The 14,349-nt window shown below is 35.2% G+C and overlaps 1 protein-coding gene across 5 annotated transcripts in view; it reads right to left on the bottom strand.

Annotated features, from left to right (window-relative positions):
• Positions 1–14,349, bottom strand: part of LOC136029527 (echinoderm microtubule-associated protein-like 2) — a 137,698-nt gene that overhangs the window by 111,013 nt on the left and 12,336 nt on the right. For 4 of the 5 annotated variants that reach the window (XM_065707983.1, XM_065707985.1, XM_065707984.1 and 1 more), the window contains exon 2: positions 1,278–1,362. In XM_065707983.1, the coding sequence (XP_065564055.1) occupies positions 1,278–1,350 (73 nt within the window). In that variant the 5' untranslated portion in view covers positions 1,351–1,362. Of the gene's footprint in view, positions 1–1,277; positions 1,363–9,226; positions 9,281–14,349 lie in introns of all 5 variants that reach the window. The other variant, XM_065707988.1, reaches the window with a different exon arrangement.

Genomic DNA, 14,349 nt, shown 5'->3' with positions numbered 1-14,349 from the left:
TAGTACCCTTTTTAAGTGACCAAAAAGACTGGAGGGCAACTATGCCCCCTCCCTTACCCCTTTTTCTCAAAATGGTCCGATCAAAATTTTTCGATAGCTATTTATCCCCTACAGCTTGACCCCCTACAGCCCCTGGGGAAAGACCTTAAAGTTACAATTCTATAAGGTCTATAAGTTATAAGACCTTTAATTCTTTAAGTTACTGTTTACGTATAGTATTTGTTATTGGGAAATCTGCATATATTTTTTTGGTAGGGGGAGGGGCAAATTTTCGGCTAGGGTGATTTTCCACGGGGAGAATTTTCCGTGAGGAGCGAAGTTTTTAGGGGGTGAATTTTTCAAAGAAAACTTTACATTGGGGGAATTTGCCAGAATTCCTATAAGAAATTCTTCTCATGTCTTGCTTTCCCTTCGCCGACCCATTCTTACGCGTGGAGATGTTAAGAGCAATTCTCCGAGATAAATTTTCACCGCGATTGAATTGTCTAGAGCAGTGGTTCTCAAACTTATTTAGACACTGTACCCCTTTTTACCCACAAACAATTTTAAGTACTCCTACTAGCTAAAATGTAAATAAAATTGCCAGTTCTAAACTTAAAGGTTTTTTTTTTTTTTGGCTGGCCACATACCCCCTAAAAATGTTTGTGTACCCCCAAGGGGTTCGCGTACTACAGTTGGATAACTACTAGTCTAAAGAGTACATCTGTGGGGAGGAGGGATTTTTCCGAGAAAATGGAGCCAGATTTCCTGGCGTTATTTAGAAAAACGATTAGAAATTAAATTAAAAAACAAGGTTTTTTGAATAGAAATTAAGGAGCAACATTCAAACTTAAAACGATCAGAAATTATTACGTATATGAAGGGGGTTGCTCCTGCTAAACACCTCACTCTTTTCGATAAAGTTTGAATTTTGTCCCAATTCTTTAAGAATAACTCCTGAAACACAAGGTTCGTTTAATTAGAACAATAAGAAGCTTTTTTTTAAGTACTAAAAAAAATTCGCTTAAAGAGCGAGGTGTTGAGGAGGAGCAACCCCCATCATTTACGTAATAATTTCTGTTCGCTTTAAGTTTTAATGTTGCTCCTTACTTTCAATTGAACAAAAAAAAATGTTTTTATTTAATGTCAATAAAAGCGGCACATCATATATACAGATGATAGAAGACAAGCTTAAATCGGGGTAAAATTTCAGTAAATACATTTTCAACACAGAATGTGTCGCACCACACAAGAGATTAGGATCAACACATTTGAAAAGCTAAATTGAAATAACTTACCTGAAGCAGAACACAACCCAGTATCCGCTGAAGAAACAGGTGACATAGGCTGCTCAAGCTGTCGCACATCCATTATTATTTATCTCTGAAAAAAAGAAAATATATTTATTGAAATTGAACTTAAATACAGACGCGCTAACAAGGCAAAGACTAGTAGGTCACCATGAGGGTTGTCCAGAGACCCATTAAACACTTTTTACAAAAATTAAAATATTTATCCAATCCCCCAATGAAGCATCAAACTTCTACGTAAACAAACAAACAAAAAACTTTGAAAGCAAAGAATTAAGCAGGAGTATTCTTTGAGATGGTGAGCTAATTTGTACATTCAAGGATTTGCATTTTCTAGATGAGAACGAAACTTTTAACAAAATAAAAATCTATAAAGATGACCTTTTAAAAATGTTATCAAACGTAGACAAGTAAGTGAATAGAAAGTAGACTTTTATTTCTGGCAAAAATAAAATCATTCAACACACTTATCTCGCATAGAACTTTGCAGAACTTTCTGCAGTGTACAATTAAAAACAGTTGAAAAGGAATAGTAAGATAATAAAACATTGAAATTGCAAAAAAAAAATTTAGGGTTCAAATTTCAGACCAAAAACCAATATTCAACTTAAAATATCAGCGTTGAATGTTCAGAGGGGAATCTATAGTAAATATAAGATCAAATCTTGACTTAGAATATATCAGGTAATTATAACTACTAAAAACACCTAATAGGCTTTCCGAGCTTCCATAAAGCTCAGAAATCAATAAAGCGTACGACACAAAAAAAGAGGCCAGCAGTCTTTGCCTCTAAGAAAAATCAGTTATTTGCCACTCTTACGCGCAACGCCCTGCTATGCCTGTGAATGACAATTATAATAACAACAAAATTATAATAAGTATACAAATCATAATGCCTAAGCGTCACTCTTAAAAGACAGATTGATTTGTTTTTGTTTCTGTTCTTTTTTCTTTGTTTCGTAGCAGCAAAAACAGTTGCGGCACCTCTTTGAGCAATGCAATCAAAGGGCCTGGGCAACATTAACCGTTTTCTTTGCTTAATGATTGCAATATGTGGTTCTAATAAAACTTTTGAGCTGGATTCGGAACTATAATCAATATTTCATACGGTCCACACATTTTTGGAAAATAGCCTTCTCATCGTTTTTTTTTTTTTTTTTTTTTTTTTTTTTGTATTACACCTGAAATTTTGTGCGATGATCGTTATTTTAAAAATAAATTAAAATTATAAAATTAGAATCTATACTTAATAAATTATAACAAACTAAAAAAAAACTTCATAATGCAGTTGTATAAACTGAAATTAAAAAAGGGTAATTAGATTTTACCTAGTGCTAACAATTCTTAAATTTTTTTTAGCTGAAACACAAAGTTGTTAAAAGAATTAAAATACGTTTCTAAACTGAACAGAAACTTGGAAATAATAGTCTCAGTCATCTTCTTCTGCGCCAATCCTCACCTCCTTTTTCTCCATCCCTCAATTTTACTCTCCACTAAGATCGACCTGATCAAAGGTTCTACTATTCTTATCTAAAAACATTATTTCACCATGCGATTACAAATTTGTCTCTCTTCTTTTCTTTTTCATTCGGTTTTCTCGCCTCTCGTTTTTTCTGGCGCTCAAAAAGTTGAGCCACAAATATTGCAGAGCACATGGTTTTCACTACGATGCCCTTACATGAATTAAATAAAAAAAAAGGTTTTTTTAAATAAAAGTAAGGAGCAACACTTTCTCTTAGCTCTACTTTTTTAAAAAGGAAAAAACTTTAGCGTAAAGAGCGGGGCGTTGAGGAAGGAAAGCCTTTTTCATATACGGAGTAATTTCTGTTCGTTTTAAGTTTTAATGTCACTCCTTACTTTCATTTAAAAAAAATGGTTTTTTTTATTTAATTTCTGGACGTTTTTTAATTAATGCATGTTTTGATCTTGGCTCTCCGCACATAAATAATTAAAACGAAATTTGCATATTAATTTTCTTTTTGGCTAAATGGCTTTCTCATAGTTTTAATCGGAAGATTTTCAGAAAAAAGGAGAGAGGGAGGAAGCCTAACTGCCCTCTAATTTTTTGATTACTTAAAAAAGCAACAAGAACCTTTAATTGTTTTACGAACATTTTCATTAGTAAAAAATATACGTAATTTACGAATTAACTTACGTAACGAACTTCTATATTCGTATATTTTTATTGCGTATACGAGGGAGTTCACCCCTCGTCGATACCTCGCTCTTTACACTAAAGCTTAAATTCTGTCCCAATTCCTTAAGAATGACCCTTGAATCACAAAGGCCGTAGAATAAATAGTTGAAATTACTAAAAATACTTTCGCGTAAAGAGCGAGGTATTGCGAGGAGGTAAACCCCTCATATGCGCAATAATTTCTCCTCGTTTTAAGTTTTAATGCTGCTCCTCACTTTCAGTAGAAAAAACTTCTCATATTTATTTTTTCCTTGTTTTTTTTTAAATAATGCAAAAAAATCCTGCGCCCCCTTCATTGAAAGTCTCTTCCCCAATGAGAAGTTTTTCCATGGAAAGATCCTCCCGCGTAACCCCCCCCCCACCTCAACTCTCCCTCCCAAACCAAAAAAAAATCCCCCTAAAAACGTCCGTACACTTCCCAGTAACCATTACTATATGTAAACACAGGTCAAAGTTTGTAACTTGCAACCCCTCCCAGGGAGACTGCGGGGTAGTAAGTCGTCCCCAAAGACATAGTTATTAGGTTTTTTGACTATGGTGAATAAAATGGCTATCTCAGAATTTTGATCCGATGACTTTTGGGAAAAAATGAGCGTGGGAGGGGGCCTAGGTGCCCTCCAATTCTTTTGGTCACTTAAAAAGGGCACTAGAACTTTTAATTTCCGTTAGAATGAGCCCTCCCGCGACATTCTAGGACGACTGGGTCGATACGATCACCCCTGGGAAAAACAAAACAAAAAATCAAATAAATAAACACGCACCCGTGATTTGTCTTCTGGCAAAAAATGCGAAATTCCACATTTTTATAGATAGGAGCTTGAAACTTACACAATAAGGTTCTCTGATACGCTGAATCTGATGGTGTGATTTTCGTTAAGATTGTATGACTTTTAGGGGGTGTTTTCCCCTATTTTCAAATACGTTATGAAGTTTGGTTAATGCTAATGAAAAAAAAAAATGAAGAAAATAGAATACTTTATTAGCAAAATTGCGAAAACTAAAACTTGGAAATATGCTCCCAGAACGCAGTGTTATACTTCCAAAAATATTGCTTCTCGTAAGAGTACAAAATCATGCAAAATTGTGAAAACTACAACTTGAAAATATGCTCCCAGAACGCAGTGCTATACTTCCAAAAATATTGCTTCTCGTAAGAGAACAAAATCATGCAAAATTGTGAAAACTACAACTTGAAAATATGCTCCCAGAACGCAGTGTTATACTTCCAAAAATATTGCTTCTCGTAAGAGAACAAAATCATGCAAAATTGTGAAAACTACAACTTGAAAATATGCTCCCAGAACGCAGTGTTATACTTCCAAAAATATTGCTTCTCGTAAGAGAACAAAATCATGCAAAATTGTGAAAACTACAACTTGAAAATATGCTCCCAGAACGCAGTGTTATACTTCCAAAAATATTGCTTCTCGTAAGAGAACAAAATCATGCAAAATTGTGAAAACTACAACTTGAAAATATGCTCCCAGAACGCAGTGTTATACTTCCAAAAATATTGCTTCTCGTAAGAGAACAAAATCATGCAAAATTGTGAAAACTACAACTTGAAAATATGCTCCCAGAACGCAGTGTTATACTTCCAAAAATATTGCTTCTCGTAAGAGTACAAAATCATGCAAAATTGTGAAAACTACAACTTGAAAATATACTCCCAGAACGCAGTGTTATACTTCCAAAAATATTGCTTCTCGTAAGAGTACAAAATCATGCAAAATTGTGAAAACTACAACTTGAAAATATGCTCCCAGAACGCAGTGTTATACTTCCAAAAATATTGCTTCTCGTAAGAGAACAAAATCATGCAAAATTGTGAAAACTACAACTTGAAAATATGCTCCCAGAACGCAGTGTTATACTTCCAAAAATATTGCTTCTCGTAAGAGAACAAAATCATGCAAAATTGTGAAAACTACAACTTGAAAATATGCTCCCAGAACGCAGTGTTATACTTCCAAAAATATTGCTTCTCGTAAGAGTACAAAATCATGCAAAATTGTGAAAACTACAACTTGAAAATATACTCCCAGAACGCAGTGTTATACTTCCAAAAATATTGCTTCTCGTAAGAGTACAAAATCATGCAAAATTGTGAAAACTACAACTTGAAAATATGCTCCCAGAACGCAGTGTTATACTTCCAAAAATATTGCTTCTCGTAAGAGAACAAAATCATGCAAAATTGTGAAAACTACAACTTGAAAATATGCTCCCAGAACGCAGTGTTATACTTCCAAAAATATTGCTTCTCGTAAGAGAACAAAATCATGCAAAATTGTGAAAACTACAACTTGAAAATATGCTCCCAGAACGCAGTGTTATACTTCCAAAAATATTGCTTCTCGTAAGAGAACAAAATCATGCAAAATTGTGAAAACTACAACTTGAAAATATACTCCCAGAACGCAGTGTTATACTTCCAAAAATATTGCTTCTCGTAAGAGAACAAAATCATGCAAAATTGTGAAAACTACAACTCGAAAATATGCTCCCAGAACGCAGTGTTATACTTCCAAAAATATTGCTTCTCGTAAGAGTACAAAATCATGCAAAATTGTGAAAACTACAACTTGAAAATATGCTCCCAGAACGCAGTGTTATACTTCCAAAAATATTGCTTCTCGTAAGAGTACAAAATCATGCAAAATTGTGAAAACTACAACTTGAAAATATGCTCCCAGAACGCAGTGTTATACTTCCAAAAATATTGCTTCTCGTAAGAGTACAAAATCATGCAAAATTGTGAAAACTACAACTTGAAAATATGCTCCCAGAACGCAGTGTTATACTTCCAAAAATATTGCTTCTCGTAAGAGAACAAAATCATGCAAAATTGTGAAAACTACAACTTGAAAATATGCTCCCAGAACGCAGTGTTATACTTCCAAAAATATTGCTTCTCGTAAGAGAACAAAATCATGCAAAATTGTGAAAACTACAACTTGAAAATATGCTCCCAGAACGCAGTGTTATACTTCCAAAAATATTGCTTCTCGTAAGAGTACAAAATCATGCAAAATTGTGAAAACTACAACTTGAAAATATGCTCCCAGAACGCAGTGTTATACTTCCAAAAATATTGCTTCTCGTAAGAGTACAAAATCATGCAAAATTGTGAAAACTACAACTTCCAAAAATGTTACTTCTCGTAAGAGTACAAAGTCATGGTTTGTCCATTGACGCAGTGTTTTATTTTGGACAACAACCGGTTATCCTGGAAAAATATAATTGCCTATTCTTCGGTCCTTGGCAAATTCCAAATCTTAATTTGAACAACCATGGCGAGACACTATATTCTACTACTAGTCAAAGCAAACTAACCGGTGTCCTCAAGAATCGCGTTAATAATGAACGAAAATGAACTAGGTCAACAATCGTGTAAATAGTGAATTTTTCTTTGTCTTTGAGACAGTCAGCCGACGCCGAAGCTCCCAATTTAAAAATTCATAAATGGCCTACACTGTTTTGCTAAAAAAGCACTCTATTTTCATCATATTTTATTGTCACCAAACTTCACTTTTCGAGTGTCTTTTATGTAATAGACAAGTATAAAAAGATTACTGATTGGTTAGTGCAGAAATTCTTAAAGTGTAGGGGGCAACCCTTCGGGGGGGACGAGAAAACTGTATGTCTTGGTAGGACAAAAAAGATCTGTGAAATTTGTTTAGTAGTCTACAATTCGGCATATTTACACATCACACTCAGGCAGCCAAAATAAACTGAGCCATTATATATAAAAGAATTTTTTATCGATGTACCACTATTAAACTTTTTTGGGTACTTCCGTATTATATGGTACATACTCGAGAATGTGGATCTACAGATAAGACAATAACTGGTTATTGGCCGGCAGTATCCAAAGAATATTAGCTTAGGCTTAGTTAAAATCTACGTTGTAGGTATATTTTTTATTATATATTTAATATATATAGATGTTTTTTTGATTGGATTATGTTCTGTTAGGTTTGGTATTAAATATAATTGCCCCCCCCCCACAATAATTCTTTGTTGTAGTTTTCATAACTTTGTTACAAAAGTATTGTGTTTCCATCATATTTCGGTATCTTTCATTATGATTAACCAAACTTCATTTCTCGAGTATGTAGCATATAACACGGAAGTAACCTTATTTGTATTACGACTGACTATTAAAATTATTTTTATGAGGAGGGCACACATCTGGGGTTACCCAAACAGGGAGGGGGCTGATAAGTTTGAAAAACTTAGGGTTAGCATATAAGCCGTTTAAGAATATCATCACACCATTACAGAGGTATGCGAACAAACAGTAGTTTGTGCATAAATCTACATACATCACATCCATAGTTCTAAAGAAAATTTGAACAGCATTTGAATTATAATTGATGAAATCTTTCTAAAAGAAAAGCAAAAATCCCTTTCCACAATTTTTGGAAAATTGATGGGAGTACAATTAAATCCCATGACGTCCCGTTATTTCGTTATAATTTATTTTGTACAGCTACAGTCTTCAGATAGATTTCCTAGAACCCTCCCACTACAACAGTAATAGCAAGCTATTTTTCTCGTTCTTGTATATTATACCGAACACACTCGAGAAGTTTGCCCAATGTAAGATATGAGAAAACCAGTTTCATAGCCACAACGACCAATGACAGGCGCAAGATTGGATTGGACTAGTATAATTCGGGCTATATATTTGCACATTTAGGGGGGGGGGATAATGCTAGGTTAAATTACCCCCACCCCAGCTCTAATGTGCAAATACATGGCCAAGATTATAGTATTATATAAACTAAAGTATTCTATTTTCATCGTGTTTTGGTATATTTCATTATGATTAACCTAACTTCACTTCTTGAGTGTGTTTGGTATAATACATAAATACCTTTTTTTTTTTTCCCCTTGTCACAAGAATAATATACCGGCCAGTACTTCCTAGTTATCTGCAAGTCACTCAGTCGGTCTAACTCAATTCTAAAAATGCCCTTCCCCTTTATTTCTTTTAATTTGTTTCTTTGTTTATTTTTTTTTTATTCTTGTTCATTAGTGTAATTGTTTATTCGCTCTAATGCCTCATGGATTTTCCATGAATTCATCAAAATGGCAGAGATCATTCCATAGCTAAAGAAAGGAGCTTTTAGTATTAATTTAAATTGAGTATTAATTCTTATGTTCATGTTTATTTCTGAATTACTCAAAAGAGTCAATAGTTAAAAGCTTTCTCGTATATTCCTAATGTCCAATCCTCGACGAGTGATTATTTTTCATCCCTTCATCAACATGGTTTCCGATGGTCATTTTCTTCCAGCTCCGATTACATTCCGAGTTAGAATTTTAAAAAAAAGGATTTTGAACCGAAATCTACGTTTGGTTTAAAAACACATTTGGAAGAAAGCGAAAAAACGGCAAACCATATATAAAATGAACAAATGACTTTAGTCCAGAGTTCAGTACAAAAGTTGTATTACCAAACGAAAAAAAAAAATTGAGACAAAAATGAATGTTCGGCTAAGGAACATAGATAGTCAAGTCAAACTAGATCGAAAATTAGTGAATTCATGATTGAAGAAACTTGATAGATTTTGTCAAACGAGCTTTAAGAATGACAACAGATTAACTATCACTTTAAAGCTGCAGCAGTAACTAAGCACATTCACAAAATATTGAATACCCACAGAATGCTCAACATTTACTGCCCAAGCTTCAATCACTAAGAACACTGTTAAGAACAGAATCAGTTTACCTCCCATGATTCCTTCTTTGATGAGACGTCCCAGTATTCAGGTCAAAAAGATACCTAAAGGACACATATCCTTAAGAATAGAAGAGAAATCTGATATTGTCATGATTAAAATGATATTAGAAATGTAATCCCTGCACGACAACTCGTGATTTTTCTAGTCTAAACTAATGCTTGCATGTCCCCATGAGAAGTCAAAAAATACAAAATACACTTCAATGGGACCTGATATCCTTTCAACAAACCAAATAAGGGTCTTGTGTAACAAACTGTAAAAGGGGACGTGAACAAATTTGAAGAATAGAGGGGGGGATAATTCAACACAAGAAACATGCATGCACAATTGAAGGGGGATAGATGAAAATCCCCCTGACAACGAATCTAAAATACTGCCGTAGGAAAAACCTATGTTCTAAGGATTGAACTTGCGTCTGCCTATGCGTCGAAAGCGTCTAAATTATTGCAAAAATAGTAACATTTTCCTTAGATCCTCACCTAACCAAAGCTAATGATATGGAATTTTTTTTCCAAACGCTGACATTTTGAACAGGAAAAACATGCTCGTTTTTAACAAACCAACTTATAAAATCTCACTGCCTCACTTTAACCAATCTAAGAGGTTATTTGGTCTGGCACTGCAACGAGGGATGGGTGATAGCTCTTCCTAGGTGTTTTAAGTACCTCGGTATCCATACAAAAAAAAGCCTTTTTATAGCCAAGGCCGTATTCAGGGGGGGTGAGGGGTTTGAATCCCCCAAAATATTTGTCCGACTCGTAAAAACGTAACAAAAATGAATATAAACAAGCTTTTGATGCGCTTTTTAAAATTTTATTTTGTACCCTCCCCCCCCCCCAAATATCCTTTTGTACCCCCCTCCCCTCAAAAAAATCCTGGATCATAGCTCTAAGGCATCGCCATAACTTAAAAGTAAGATATGCCCCTATTCTTGGTAACTTCTAGGCATTCTTCACGGATGTATGCAGCAAAAATAAAATTCGATTACGAACGTCAAAAATATTTTAAACTAAATGTTGCTTTAAAATAAATCAAAAGGGATTTTCTTTATGGTTGCCAATAAGACACCTCAGCAATATATTGACAACAACTAGGGGTATTAAGTTGAAACTTTAGGGTATACAACTACTACTACTTCTGCTCTTACAATTTAAATAAATAAATAGTGTAAGTGTATCCAGGCTTTCAAAAAGCATAGATCAAATCTTTTGGGAAAGATATTAAATTTTATTTTTCAGGTCAATTTCCGAAACTATGAAATTAACTTAAACAAGAGCTAAGAGCTCATATGGCACTTGTGACGAGGTCGGAAGAGCCAAGAGCTCATATGGTATGAGCTCTAGCAAAATTCTAAGAATCAATAGATTGATATAAAAGGAAAATCAGAGGCTTAATGCCGGTCGGGATTTAAAATAAGAACTCTGAGACACGAGGTCCTTCTAAATATCAAAATTCATTAAGATCCTATCACCCACTCGTAAGTTATATATACCTCATTTTTCTAATTTTTCCTCTCCCTTCAGCCCCCTAGATGTTCAAATCAAAGAAAACGACTTGAGCAAGTCAATTTGTGCAGCTCCCTGACACGCCTACCAATTTTCATCGTCCTAGCATGTCCAGAAGCACCAAACTCGCCAAAGCACAGAACATCACCCCTAACACCCCCAAAGAGAACGGATCCATTACGGTTACCTCAATCACGTATCTACGACATTTGCTTATTCTACCCACTAAATTTCATCCCGATTTCTCCACTCTAAGCGTTTTCCAAGATTTCTAGTTTCCCCCTCCAACTCCCCCCAATGTCAACAGATCTGGTCGAGATTTGAAAAAAGAACTATGAGGCATGAGTTCCTTCTAAATATCAAATTTCATTAAGATCCGGTCACCCGTTCTTAAGTTAAATATACCTCAATTTCTCTAATTTTTCCAAATTAACACCCCCCAGCTCCCCCAAAGAGAACGGATCCATTCCAATTATTTCAATCACATATCTATAACTTGTGTTTATTCTTCCCATCAAGTTTCATCCCGATCTCTCCACTCTAAGAGTTTTCCAAGATTTCTGGTTTCAAAGATATCTGTTTCCCCCCTAGAGTCTCCTATGTCCCCGGATCCAACATGAATTGGAAATGGAGCATCTGAGACATACGATCCTTCTATATATCAAGTTTCATTAAGATCCGATCACCCATTCGTGAGATAAAGATACCTCAATTTTCACGTTTTCCAAGAATTCCGGTTTCCCCCTCCAACTCCCTCCAATGTCACCAGATCTGGTCGGGATTTAAAATGAGAGCTCTAAAGCACAAGATCCTTCTATATAACAAATTTCATTAAGATATGATCACCAGTTCGTAAGTTACAAATACCTCATTTATTCTAATTGTTCCAAATTATCCCCCCCCCCTCACGTTCAAAAAGAGAACGGATTCAGTCCGGTTATGTCAGTCACGTATCTTGGACTTGCTTTTATTCTTCCCACCAAGTTTCATCCTGATCTCTCCGCTTTAAGTGTTTTCCAAGATTTCCGGTTCCCCTCAACTCCTCCCCCACCCCAGCCCCCAATGACGCTAGATCCAGTCAGGATTTAAAATAAGGGATCAGAGTTACGAATTCCTTCTAAATGCGAAATTTCATGAAGATCCGATCACTCCTTCGTAAGTTAAAAATACCTCATTTTTTCTAATTTGTCAGAATTAACTCCCCCCCCCCAACTCCCCCAAACAGAACATATCGGGTCAATCACATATCTAGGACTTCTCCTTATTATTCCCATCAAGTTTCATCCCGATCCCTCCACTCTAAGCGTTTTCCCAGATTTTAGGTTCCCCCCTCCAACTCCCCCCGATGTCACCGGATCTAGTAGGGATTACAAATAAGAGCTTTGAGATACCATATCCTTCCAAATATCAAATTTCCTTAAGATCCCATCACCCATTCGTAAGTTTAAAATATTTCATTTTTTCTATTTTTTTCGAATTAACCGGCCCCCACTCCCCACCCCCACCCAGATGGTCAAATCGAAAAAAGGACTATTTCTAATTTAATCTGGTCCGGTCACTGATACGCCTGCCAAATTTCATCGTCCTAGCTTACATGAAGTGCCTAAAGTAGCAAAATCGGGACAGACCGACAGAACTTGCGATCGCTATATGTCACTTGGATAATACCAAGTGCCATAAAAATACTGGTTGTGTCAGGATTTAAAACTGTCGAAAAAGTTTCTCCAACATACAAATAGCAACTTATACTATGGATTCTTATAGAATTAAATAAAAAAACTAGTTTTTTAAACTGAAAGTAAGCAGTGACATTAAAACTTAAAACGAACAGAAATTACTCCGTATATGAAATGGGTTGTCCCCTCCGCAATCCCTCGCTCTTTACGCTAAAGCTTTTAATTGTTTTAAAAAGCAGAATTGTGGCAAAGAGTCAAACTTTAGCGTAAAGAGCGAGGGATTGCGGAGGGGACAACCCATTTCATATACGGAGTAATTTCTGTTCGTTTTAAGTTTTAATGTCGCTCCTTACTTTCAGTTTAAAAACTAGTTTTTTTATTTAATTTCTGAACGTTTTTGAATTAATGCATTTTTGATTTTGGCTCTCCGCACATAAATTATTAAAATGAAATTTTCATATTAATTCTTTTTTGGCTAAATGGCTTTCTCTTAGTTTTGATCAGACGATTTTGAGAAATAAGGGGTGGGGAAGGAGGCCTAGTTGCCCTCTAATTTTTCGGTTACTTAAAAAGGCAACTAGAGCTTTTAATTTTTAACGAACGTTTTTATCAGTAAAAAATATACGTAACTTAAGAATTAACTTACGTAACAAACTTTTATATTCTTAAATTTTTATTATGTATATGAGGGGGTTTGTCCCCTCGTTAATACCTCGCTCTTTACACTAAATCTTAAGTTTTGTCCCAATTCTTTAAGAATGACCCCTGAATCAGAAAGGCCGTAGAATAAATAGTTGAAATTACTAAAAATACTTTAGCTTAAAGAGCAAGGTATTTATCTCCTCCTAAATACCTCGCTCTTTATGCTAAAGTATTTTTAGAACCCCTCATATGCATAATAATCTCTGTTCGTTTTAAGTTTTAATGCTACTCCTTACTTTCAGTTGAAAAAACTTTTTCATGTTTATTTTTTCATTGTTTTTTTTTTATATTAATGCTAGAAAATCCCGCGCCCTTTTCATTGAATTTCTCTTCCCCCATGACATATTCCTCCAAGGTAAGATCCTCCCACATAGCCCCTCTCCTCAACCCCACCCCAAAACAAAAAAATCCCCCTGAAAACGTCTGTACACTTCCCAATAACCATTACTGTATGTAAACACTGGACAAAGTTTGTAACTTGCAGCCCCTCCCCCAGGGACTTTGGGGGAGTGAGTCATTCCAAAGACATAGTTATTATGGTTTTCGACTATGCGGAACAAAATGGCTATCTCAAAATTTTGATCCGTTGACTTTGGGAAAAAAATGAGCGTGGGAGGGGGCCTAGGTGCCCTCCAATTTTTTTGGTCACTTAAAAAGGGCACTAGAACTTTTCATTTCCGTTAGAATGAGCCCTATTGCGAGATTCTAGGACCACTTGGTCGATACGATGACCCCTGGGGAAAAGAAAAAAACAACAAACAAACAAACAAATAAACACGCGACCGTGATCTGTCTTCCGGCAAAAAATACGAAATTCCACATTTTTGTAGATAGGAACTTTTAGGGGGTGTTTCTCCCTATTTTCCAAAATAAGGCAAATTTTCTCAGGCTCGTAACTTTTGATGACAAAGATCAAATTTGATGAAACTTATATATTTAGAATCAGCATAAAAATTAGATTCTTTTGATGTATCTTTTAGCATCAAAATTCCGTTTTTTAGAGTTTCGGTTACTATTGAGCCGGGTCACTCCTTACTACAGTTCATTACCACGAACTGTTTGATTAAATAAAAAACTAGTTTTTTTTTTAACTGAAAGTAAGGAGCCACATTAAAATTTAAAACGAACAGAAATTACTCCGGGTATGAAAGGGGCTGTTCCCATCTCAACGCCCCGCTCTTTACGCTAAAGTTTGACTCTTTCTCTCAATTCTGCTTTATTAAACAG

Source organism: Artemia franciscana, chromosome 7, assembly GCF_032884065.1.
Source record: "Artemia franciscana chromosome 7, ASM3288406v1, whole genome shotgun sequence".
NCBI classification, from domain to species: Eukaryota; Metazoa; Arthropoda; class Branchiopoda; order Anostraca; family Artemiidae; genus Artemia; species Artemia franciscana.
Note: the sequence above shows the minus strand (reverse complement) of the source record. Positions and strands in the feature narration are given on the sequence as shown.